Source organism: Cydia strobilella, chromosome Z (assembly GCF_947568885.1).
Source record: "Cydia strobilella chromosome Z, ilCydStro3.1, whole genome shotgun sequence".
In the NCBI taxonomy this organism is placed as follows: domain Eukaryota; kingdom Metazoa; phylum Arthropoda; class Insecta; order Lepidoptera; family Tortricidae; genus Cydia; species Cydia strobilella.
This window is the reverse complement of record NC_086068.1, coordinates 17,394,268-17,406,617: the sequence shown is the minus strand read 5'-3', so window position 1 is coordinate 17,406,617 and position 12,350 is coordinate 17,394,268. Positions and strand designations below refer to the sequence as shown.

Genomic DNA, 12,350 nt, shown 5'->3' with positions numbered 1-12,350 from the left:
GCTTCCTGTATCTACTATATTTTTTACGTTAATGTCACAGCTGATGGATTTTCAAATAAATAAAATAAAAGTAAATAAAATTTTGAACCACTTTCTGGTATCTGATTCAGTTGAAATTTGGAGTACTTTCGTAATTCCGAGGACAATGCAATAATATGAAGCTGTTCTGATGATGCAGTCGAAAGCTAGCCTAAGGAGTTCCTTTTACGATGCGAGAATATTATACTATTAAATATTCAAAAAATAATCAAATAATCAAAGTTTGCATCAGATTACTTTGCCACTTGTGGATAACATACCTATTACTTGCTCATCAGTTTTTGAAGAGAGCTTTTAAGAACTGGTGTGGTAAAAAATATTATAGATAATGTAGTTTATTAGTACATTTCGTGTTTTTGCGAATTTCCTATTTTTCGCACTTGTATCGTAATGTACCTACTATTAGATGTTTATTTGATTACAAGGTAATATTATGGTTGACGACGACGGCGTACCTCCTCGTGTTCTATCGCCTAGTGATTGCTTAATATTAATATCATTATTGTTAATTTATCCGTGTCGTGCCGTGCCTGCTATATTAGCACAACAATATCTCTTTACAACTACCCAACGTACACTGTATCCTGACATAAAAGCTTCCTTCGTTTTAAATGCTTGGAGTTGATCCAGTGTGCTATGTATGAAAGTTATGTATGGACTGTGGATGTGACGCCAGGCATGTGAACCCGCTCCCCCGCTGAAGCCGCCCGGCAAGCCGCAGCTGGCGGCGTTGCGCGACAAGAAGCGCGCCACCGCGCCGACGCCGCCCACCGCCCCGAGGAGCGCACAACCTCGCAGCGGCAATACCAGCATATGCACCGCCACCAACGCTCTGAACAGGGTATGTTTTACATGATCCACTTACATTACACATCCTTGGACAAACGCATAAACGCTTAGGCCTTTTAGTTCCAATTTAGCATTAGTTAGAAAAAAAAAACTATCGAACGAACTTTATGCAGTCATGTAACCATTTAGTATCCTCACCATCGTCAGGCACATAAAGTTCAATAGATAGAAAATCGATGCTCTCAAAGGACTTCCGGTTCGAACGCCATCTTGATAGTAGCCTCGTGATTAATTCCTTTGTTTTTTGCTCATTAATATTGTTTAAAGTGTAATATCGATAGCTTTATTATACAATAATCTAATGTGGTAGTGTGCAGTGAATGGAGAATTAATCTCAAAGCGTGTTTAACCACCATTTTGGAGTCAACGGCCGGTAGTCCACGTGCTTCTCGTAAAATCCAGCTATCGGTTTTACGAGACAACTACAACAACCACCGAACAGCGTCGTGCTCTAAGAGCATTTATTTTGTTCCTACCCTTTTACGTGACATTGGCTACGGGCAACACCGCCCTCAAGTCCATCAAGAAAAAAAAAAGAAGATGCTCTCAAATTGGGCTGAGATGCATGTGAGGGTTTTTAGACAATACCCGAAACTTAGATTGAGCATTTATAGTGGTGTTTATACTAATAATTATTATAAGTACACCTGGCATCATCGCTTCATTGCAAACCCGTCATCTTGTTATATCCGCCCATGCTTTTAATCAAGGCTGTATTCATTAAAAATGTCATCGCTATGTATGGGTTACGTATTGTACAAGAAGTGATAAATTCTATGTTTATGTTAGTTAGATTTAATTCTGAGCTTGTATTTCCTTTAACTAAATATGCATTTAATTTCAGTAATGATAGACAATGAAGTATTTGTATGAATTAATTCATAAGTTTGCTTATTCATCCTCGTAAGGCCCACCATACAAAAATATCTTATTTTCAATTTGAACCTTGTGCTAGACAGGACAACAATAACCATGCGTGTGTTTCAATCTGTTACCCCACAGAGTAATGAAGCCGTCCCAGCAGAGTGTTCGACGTCGCGGCGAGACAGCAAGATGAAAAGCGAGGGGACGGGGACCGGACACGGGGAGCACACGGACGGGGAGTCAAGCTACTCCTCCTTCTACAGCTCCTTCTTCAAGACCGACTCGGGCAGCGCGGAGGACAGCGGCGACGCCAACAATAAACAGAACCAGACGGACACGGTAAATGTTGTTCTTTATAAGCATCTCTAACAATCATACCTATTCGTACTCATTGTACGGGAGTTATTTGTTACTTGCACCAAATATACCATCCTGGGTGATAAATCCAAATTGGACAGTGAAGGAAAATCTGAAACTGTATAAGACAACTACATTAGTTTTGTGCAACCATTAGGCCTTAAGGAAAATTGCATAAGTAGATAGATATTCAATAAATTTATATTAAGGTTTCGTTACTGGATTACATCACCTAAAGTATTTCCAAAATTTGTAATTGAACTTTTTTTGCGTTCGTCTAAATTTGTCCATGAGTGTATAATCGATCGGGGAAGCCCAAGATCGAACCCGGCAAATTATCTGTAAAAAAACTGAAGTCGTTTTATTGCGGAAATGGCTGAAAATGCACGTTTATGACTAATGGAAACTGCCAAGTTAAGTAATTTTGTTTAGCAAAACAGTGCCCTAACAGTAGGAACATTTTGATCATACAATATGTCTTCTTGTTATGAAAATTGATAAATAAAGTTTTTGTCAAATTTCGCTTCATTGTCCCTAAGAACCTCTCATAGTTTAATTTTAGTCCCATTTTTTAGTAAAAAAAAACTTTTTAAATATTTAATATATTCTAATACATACTGGCATATGATTTGGCTGCTTATTGTGAGTTTGTTTTTATAGTGTGTGTTTGTATTTATATGAAACTGTTTGTTTTAGTCTGGCGCGTCCACGAATCCGGGTAATGATGACCCCCGCCACAAACAGATGCAGAGGAGAAAAAAGGAACCACCTTGGATGGAACAAGTATGTACAAACAAAAAACTAATCGCACACTAGGTTTAAAACATTTTAAACATAGTGTGCGACTTGTTTGCCAACAGATTGTTTGTCTGTAAACTATTAAGATATTAGAGATGCTTTATTATTAACTAGCTTCTGCCCACGACTTCGTCTGCGTGGTTAGTAATTTGGGTAGTTTATTTTTTATCCAATCTGATTTTTTATCGATTCCCCATACAAACTTCTACCCCACCTTTTCATCGCCTTAAAGGATGACTTCGGGGATAAAAACTACCCTATGTGCTTCCCCGTGACTCAAACTATCTCTATTCCAAATTTCAACTAAATCGGTTAAGCGGTTTAAGCGTGAATAGGTAACAGACAGACAGGTACACTTTCGCATTAATAATATTAGTATGGATTCATATGTGATTCAAGTTACTGTGGTAATATAATAATTGTGAAAACATGAAGACTAGATAGGACTAGACTAGATAAAGAGCCCTGGACCCTTTCCGTCATTACTTAGTTTGGTTACCGTATACCGTTACACATGAATGCGATTATACTTTTTTTTTCTACTCCAGCTGACTGCCAGTGATATCTATTTAAATTAACTTCATTTATATTATTTTAATGCTAACTTCTAGACAAACATCTACAACCCATATATATTTACTATTGTGTAGGTACTTGCTTCGATTTTATTTATTATTTTAGCTGTTTGCTGCTGTGTTATATAATTTCTGCGTGAACGGTAGGTACATAATTATGTACCTGTTGCACAAAATACTATACTGAAATTGAATTATTTAATTCCAGGTATGCGTAACATCAGAGTTGATATACAAATATCAGGTCGTAACAAAGAGTTTAGATGAAGTTTTAATATCAGATAAAAAGAAGTTGGTCGGTGTCGAACAGGTAAGATTCCGTCAAGTCCTTAGCTTTTTATATGCCAAGGAACTATATGACGGGCATATTATTAAAATGATATCTACAAAAATTACGTATTCCAATCGTAGAAATGAGACAGCTTAAAATAGGTATTAATAAGAAGATATACACTCATGGTCAAATTTAGAAGAACGCAAAAAAAAGTTTAATAATAATTTTGAAATTACTTTAGGTGATGTAATCCAGTAATAAAACCTTTTTTTTGCGTTATTCTAAATTTGACCATGAGTATATTGTTTTAAATGGAAATTAAAAATCGCTTCATCGCTTACATTGTTATTAATGATGTATAATTTTAAACTAAAAGCAAACCGTTATTGATAGATTTGATAGAGGTAAAGTCTAAAAATAGACGTGCCCCACTGTGGAATGGATCGGCCAAAAAGAGGACATTCATACTTTTTTGAGAAAATCATTTTTTTTAATGCTATTCGATGGAGAATTGTGCAAGGAACAATTAATGTGGTACACATTTTTCCAAAATAAGGCATATTGAAAGCAGAAAAAAATACTCTGTTTTTTTTTTTGTATGGGACCCAAAAAATAGGTATCTTGTTTCTCGGAAACTATTAGTGAACCCGTCTTCTACCTTTCAGGACTTTATTTTCCTACTTAGCCTTCCATTCCTAATATTGCAAGTTATTTAAAAGATTGTAAAAAAATTCCAGCCGTCCATGGTGAACGAGCAGCTGGGCCAGCTGTACATGGACCTGCAGCTGGAGGGCGTGGCCGCGCGCCTCACGCTCGAGGAGGGCATCGTCAGCTCCGGCAGTTCCAGCGAGGAGGGCCACAAGTTGTCCATCAACACCCTGGCCAAGGTAACAAGGTTTTTAACTTTATGCCTCCTCTACACTATCGGCGATGATCGCTGATACTATCATCGTCTATCATCGGCAAGATAATCGTGCAAGCATCCACACTATCACCTGTAGTAGCAACCACCCGGCGATTCCCTTTGATGTGTGCCCAAAAGCTGTCAACTCACGGGTCGCAGGCTATATAAACGACGACTGGCGGGGCCAGCCGAGTATGCCCTCTACACTATCGTGCCCGTCACGCGTCAGTCATCGTCTATCTTCGCCGATAGTTTAGAAGAGCCTTTATGCTTTGTCAGAGAAGAAAAAGAGCTTAGCGAGTGTACAATACTAAGAGTAGGCAGCAGAAATCTTAATTCAGTTAGCGTTTTGGTGTATTCCCATTTGTCCCAGCCCCATGTGACAGGCGCGGGCACAGGTGGGAACTATCTATGTCCCCGCTGGGCACAAATGAAATTGACATTATTTGTCCCCGCTGCATTTGAATTTTATCAGATACTTGAATTATATTGTAGGTACATTAGTATCCCAAAGTCCAATATAGAAACTATCAAAGTCGACATTATATATTATTGTGTAAACAAATTGATAGGACGTAACAGTCACGTGAGGCATTTTTATTAAACTATTTTTATGAGGGTTCGGTACCTCATAAGGAAAGAACCGGCCAAGTGCGTGTCAGGTCACGCAGAATGTAGGTTTCCATACCTTCATACGATATAAATAGCCATACCAGGAAAAGGGTGTAATCTTCCTGGCACTTGATGTAAGAAGATATTTTGTTTGGAATAACTCATTAATGGATTAACCGATCATGTACAATAGTTATTTGTTTTACAAGGGGGCAAAGTTGTTGTTTAACCTCTCGTGCTAATATTGATACCCGAGCAAGCGAAAGATTCCAAAATTCGACCACGAGCGTAGCGAGTGGTTCGAAAAATGGAACCTTGAGCATTGCGGGAGTTTCAAGGCACGAGGGTTAAACCAATTTTGCCACCGAGTGAAACACAAAATTTTCCACTAATACAAACTCAATGCAAATTAATTCAATATGAATGTTATTAAATATTTATCATTCAAAACCATTATTTCATTCATTCATTATTTAAAAGTCAATTCTACCAGCAGACATGAGGAAACTACTCAAAATTTGCATTTGATTACTTTGCCTCACATGTGGATAAAATGCAACTTTCTCATCAGTTTTTGAACAATCAAGAGAGCCTTTACCAGCTGGCGCGGTGAAAAATAATTTTCGTGTAACTTAGGGACTTAGGTTATACGACCGATTCGAAAGACACAAACACATGTTATTTTCGGCTTTCGAAGTGTTTTTTTTTGTAATTTAACCTTATTTAATTTGATATTGAAAAACATGTATGGAGTGCCCCCTTCAAAACATTTCTTAAATGTCTACTTCTAAAGTACCTAGTAGCGGCTCACAAAATAGACCTTACTCACCGTGCCCGCGAGGAATCAGAAAGGTATTAACCACACATTCCTGAAGTCATAAGGAGCAGTAAAGATCACTCACAAACTGGTGCAGTAACGCATACGACACATTTCTATAGAGATACATACTGTAGAAACCACTTCTGTAGAAATTCATTCATTGCTGTAGAAAAGATGCATTTCGTAGTATACAAAAACGGTGTTGGAGGGTATTCTCGTTTATTAATTTGTGACGCGATTCGTTATTAATTATTTTGTTTTTAAAACTATTTACCGTAAAATGCATTAGGTATCATTAATGATCGTATTTATAATTTCAGCGCGCGAGGAGAAAAAGGAAATATAGTAAACTGGTGATGATATATGAAGAGGATGCTCCGCTGCCACCGCCCGAAGAGGAGTCGGAGCCCGAGCCCTCCACGTCAGGAGCCTAGCTCCTGAGCTTTGCACTAAGCACTAACAATAACTACGAGTAAATTACAACTCAAGGCTAATATGGAGACGTAAGCGATAACGCCTCGGAGTTGCACGCTCGACGCTGACGCCGCGCCGACCGCTATACATTGGCTAAACTAAAACAAACGTATGTTTTGGTGCGGCAGCGTCTCTAGCATGCACGCTCGGAGCGTGCGTTCCGTTGCTCGGTATAGAGGAATCCTTACGATTTCATTTGCAACGCCACTGTGTCATAAGTTATACATCGTTTAAGTAATACATGAAAACAGTTTTATGTAGTTTGTATCTATACGGTGTATAGTTTCATAGTGATAGAGACTGGACTTGTAATTTAACTGTAAGTGTGTTGTGCTCTGCTGTATTGGCCGACACGCTTTTTGTGGTCTAAAATAAGTTAAATAAATACTTAGGTTTTATGTTTTTGAGTACCGACATCGCTGTATCGCGGACGAATGTGCAATTTACTTGTTCTCTTTATAAGAAATATTTTAGTTGTCGTTAGTATAATAATAGTTTTTATTATTATTATTATTGAGTTTATTCCTTTGTTTGAGATAAAATATTCGTGTTAAAAGTAAACGAGAGAGTACTATATTCACAATATTCGATACATCGACCTTGTACAGGCGATTGAGATGTCTTACAAACGGATTTAAATGTTGTTGTTAACTACCTTTCGGGAGATTTTATAGAAATCCTATTTTTACTGAAAGATTAATATTACCTACATATATTAACTTATATTTAAACTACGTACTATAAGAGTTTTGAATGATTCACGGTTAGTTTCACTAGACTTATATTGACCGGGATATAGACCGTGATTACCTTTTCCCGTCTATATCCCGGTCAATATAAGTCAACGTACTATAACACAAAAAATACTAAACATCTATCAATAGGGTCTATAAGATAATGTAAAATGATACTGGAAACGTCTTTTTGATTTTTTTCAGGTATTTTAGTTTGTAATATCTAAGTAAATATGACTTGCCTAACGTGCTCAGACCTAAAGTTAAAGTATAAAATTTTGACTGATTTACGAAATGTACAGCCTTGGCCAAAAATATCAGACAACCCTTTTTCTCTCATAACTTGAAACATAATACTACTTCTGAATTACGAAAATGTACAACATACAGAGTACACTTTTATAATATATATATTAACTTGTAGAAAAATATAATCCATAAGAAGACATGGAAGTACCTATATAATGCTGCGACGAAAATGAAGGTACAACTTTTAAGCAAACATGTTATTTTATTTAGAAAAAAATCCACACTTTACAAAACAACAGTTTTCTCAAGTGAATTTTCATAATTAATTAAAAATTGTTTTCAAAATTATCTTAGATGAAATAATCTTTATGGCCATGGCTGTAGAAAAATGGTAAGTATATATGTCAAGGATCTCAAATATATAGAACAATAGCTAAATCTAAAAAATAGTATTAAGCAAGGTAATAAACAACTAAGGGAATGACAGAGTTAATATTATCCTCGTTATAGGGATAGGTAATAAGAAAGGTCTTTGATTGTGCTTTTGATTAAGTATTTTTTATTTTTTATTAACGTTACCTACCTATCATTGTCATATCGTTAAGTTAGTACCTATATACGCAGATTGGAATTTGTTAAAAAGAAGCATGTTAAAGGCGTTATAGCCAACATAGGCCCGTACCATTACCATTGTAAAGAAATAAAAAATAAGAAATAAAAAATTACGAATTGTAATATTCATTGATATTACCTATTTGTAATTTTATTCTCTGTACGTCTATGGGTGTGGCCAAACATGCGACAATTCGCCCAGTCGAGCCGCTTATTTCATACATAAAAAAAAAAACATATATATGTAAGCGGCTCGGCATTTGGCGCGTCCCTGCATGTCTGGCCGCACCATAACGCTTTTTAAAAATTCTGTCATTTTTGGGGTTATTACCGTCGCCTATCATGTAAAAGTACAAACGTCGGTAATCTGGGTCATTAAATACGCAGATGTAGAATCTTAAGTTGTCTTCCTTTTCTGTAAATGAGTGGTTGAGACTACAAATTTAATATTAAGAGGCCGTAGTCGATTTTGGAGCAAAAATGTAAAATTGATAGATTTAGTCGTTGAAATTATACACGTTTTGTTACGTAATATCTAAATAACAAGTATTAATTTCTATTAGCACGTCTTCTCATCTTGCCTTTTAATAATGAGGTCGCGAGCGTGCGTCACCGGTAATGCATGAAGAGAAGGGGCAGTTTTTAAAAATTCAACAAATAATCATGGTGGTAAATTATACAAATTAATGTATAAGAATAGTTTCAGCAAATGTTGTAGATTGTTTAAGTATCAAAATTACGTTGAAATTAAGTCGATTTTCAGAGAAATTGTCACTTGTTATGAAGTAATTTCTGGAGAAAATTGATTTCGTCTAACTTTCATTTACACTACTTCAAAGTCATAATAATAAAAATGTAGTCTGATAAACGTCAAGTACAAGATATGTGTAATATAAAATTACCATGTTTAGCAGTCCAAACTTTACGAAATTTACAAATAAGAGCGACAAAATCAGTGCTTTACGCGCGTTTACCTAAACGTCCATCAGAAAAGCAAACATTACTAATTTAGTGAGTCTGTTTTCAAAAAACTGATCTGATAAAAGGTAAGATAAGAAGACGTGCTAATAGAAACCAATACTTGTTATTTCAATTAGGTAACAAAAGGTGTAAAATTTCACGGACTAAATCTATCAATTTTACATTTTTGCGACTAAAATCGACACCGGCCTCTTAAAGGAAAAATGGAAGAAATCACCGCTTCCGACAGGACTTGAACCCGCGACCTCTGCAATCCGTGCATCGCGTGCGTGGTCGCGGGTCCTGCCAGAAGCGGTGATTTTTTCTATTTTTCCTTTAATATACAATTTATAGTAACGCTCGCTAAAATTGGTTGAGATTGTTGGTGAACCACAATTATATATTCATAACTTTCGGGAAATATGAGATGTTTTCGGGGAGATATGTTTTGTTTTTGTGCGAGTTAGTGATCTAAAGCAATATGTAATTGGAATAAGGCTTTGACTTTGGGATTTGGGATTTTACCTTTTCCATTATGTTAATGTAGAACAATGTGAATGTTGAACCTATTCATGATTGCATGATTGTGTTTTGCGTATATATAATACTTACATATGCCTTGCACGAGACGACGGAATGAATTAATAACAAATGATAACCAAAAATATGTATATTTTATGCACTGATAGTGATAATAAAGTAAGTTATTGAAAATAAAAATTGAATATTACAATATTTTCTACATTTTATTTCGTAGTAAAGTAGGTACCTAATTGTAATTATATATTATACATATAATTATATCTACAGTTTAGAAATCATTAGGTACATTACGATACAATACTTATCGTGCTTCAAAGTGGCCTCATTGTTTATTTATGAAGCGGGTTGAAAGTGATACGTCTAGGCCCTAGGGAGTCTTTATAGGTACTTTTTTTTTTCATTTTTTACGATAAGCAATAGAAATTCGATTCTAAATGATTTGCTGTCGCTGGTTGAAGAGAACAGTTCCTACGTACTACGTTCTAAAGAGATGTGGCTTATTTTTCATACAATTTGATGACGTACGCAACCAACGGCGTCTAACGTCTAAAATATCCTAAGCCGCTTGAACGGTAAATGTAATTATTTCAGATTTATTAATGTCTTTACCCAGCACGGAACAATGATGTTCCAGACATTAGGGAGGCGTGCGCGGAGACGAAGCCAACACGTATAACGCCTTTTGACACATATAACGGTGCAATATTTTAAGACCGTTATACCACAAACTTGATGTGTTTGTGTTTTTCCATCGAGGAGTCCCTTTGGATACCTACCATCTGCATCATCAGAACACCTCCATGTTAGCATATTATTGTAGTGTCACCAGAATTACGATAGTACTCCAAATTTCAACTGAATCAGATACCGGGAAGTGGTTCAAATTTTAGTTACAAGATTTGAGGCACTATAGATATATACAAAGGTATATACGCAGTGAAGCTAAATAAAAGTGTGTAATAATAAAAGTGTGTAAAAACGCAACGGCTCAAGCCATGAGCAGACTACTCAGTAGGTAATGTACTCCTAACTATATACTTTTGCCATTCTCGAGAACGTTCTCCGTTTTGTACAGGAAACGTCTGCCGTATTTTAAGGAGCGGCATTCAAACGTTTTGAATCTGAAACGATTATATTACCGATATTAATTGTTGGATACGAGCGAGAGCGAGATTATGATATCTCCATTATATAGATTATGAACGCGTTCAATAATAAAATTGTTAACCCGTAATATACTGCTAGTAGTAGGTATTACCTACTTACGGTACGGTTGCTAACCACATCATTATTCTTAAGCTCGAGTTCAAACACCAACTTTTTAATATGCCGCAATCGCAAAAAAACAATTAGGCTGTTCCATAGAAATATTAGAAATCAGAGGTATGAAACAGCCTATTTTTTTTTTCGCATTAGTGCCGTAATAAAAGCTGTGCCTATGACTTATAAATTCACCACGCAGAGTATGGCTGGTAAACAAAATTTCATCCTGTGTAAGTGGTTCGTTGATCAAATGTTACCCCACGAATCAAAGTAACCTCATTATAAGTACTAGCCCCCTTATTCATAAACGTCTACTAAACTAAAGTTTCGTTTGTCCCTTTCCGACGTATTGGTATGATGGAAAGGGACAAACAATTATTAACGGCTTGTCAACTTTAGTAGACGTTTATGAATAAGGGGGTAAGTATATGATGCATTTTTTTTTAATTTTTACCTGCTATTTGATTTGGCTCATAGATTTGTAAAAAAATCGGATATTCGACTGGGCTAGCACATGATTGGCGCGACAGTATCTCGCCGCGAGATAGCCTACCCGTCTTTTTATAACTGTATGAATTAAAGAGGGACGGGTAGTCTATCACGCGTCGAGATACTGTCGCGTACTGTCGGGCCCAATTTGACTCGAGATAGTGACGGAAGGTGGCGTGGTTGCGGCATGGTTAGTTCTATGATAAGCAGTAAATTGTCGCGGATGAACTTTCAAAGTAAGACGATACAGACCACGAGGCGACATGGCGAACTGCAAAATTTGATAAAAAAGTAGCCACGTCCCCTGTTACCGTGTTACGTGTTCGCTTCTTCCCTGTTAGGCCTTTAGGCCACCTTAGGCCCATATATATTTGGGGAATAGGCATACCTAATGATAGCAATACATGTAGAACTGCCGCATAGTGGTTTTCATTTTTTTTTTATTCAGAACGAGCTAGAAACCGAGTACAAAACGACCAAAAACGTTTTGATTACGATATTAGGCATCTACTTCGTTTTCTCAACTACAATCCATACCTGTTGGCAAGAAAGGTAATTCCATGACATTTCACAAAATTTCCAATAATAATACTAAATTGTTACACCCTATTTTTTTATAAGTTTGCTGCATTTATGAATAATACAACAAAACACACGACTATAGAAAAAAAATACAAATCGTCGACTGTTCTTCTACTATTAAGTAACTATACTTATCAAGACAATTCTAACGAGCCCGAACTTAATTAAAGTGCCTGCCTGCTATATAATTAGGTACTTATACCTCAAAAAACCCTCACCGACATCGGCACATACTAGTAGGACGTAGGACAAATAGCGTTATTTAAGTCCCCGGAAAGCTCGGTTCTCCATACAAACGTAGTACGCTCTAATTTCAAACGACTAGCTAGATTGCTCTGAAACTTTGTACTTA

The 12,350-nt window shown here is 36.4% G+C and overlaps 1 protein-coding gene across 1 annotated transcript in view; it reads left to right on the top strand.

Annotated features, from left to right (window-relative positions):
* LOC134754174 (period circadian protein) overlaps positions 1–7,330 on the top strand; it is a 56,229-nt gene extending 48,899 nt beyond the window's left edge. The window contains exons 22-27 of the mRNA XM_063690304.1: positions 716–880; positions 1,891–2,091; positions 2,806–2,892; positions 3,691–3,792; positions 4,494–4,643; positions 6,413–7,330. Of these exons, the coding sequence (XP_063546374.1) occupies positions 716–880; positions 1,891–2,091; positions 2,806–2,892; positions 3,691–3,792; positions 4,494–4,643; positions 6,413–6,526 (819 nt within the window). The 3' untranslated portion in view covers positions 6,527–7,330. The remainder of the gene's footprint in view (positions 1–715; positions 881–1,890; positions 2,092–2,805; positions 2,893–3,690; positions 3,793–4,493; positions 4,644–6,412) is intronic.
* The last annotated feature ends 5,020 nt before the right edge of the window (positions 7,331–12,350 follow it).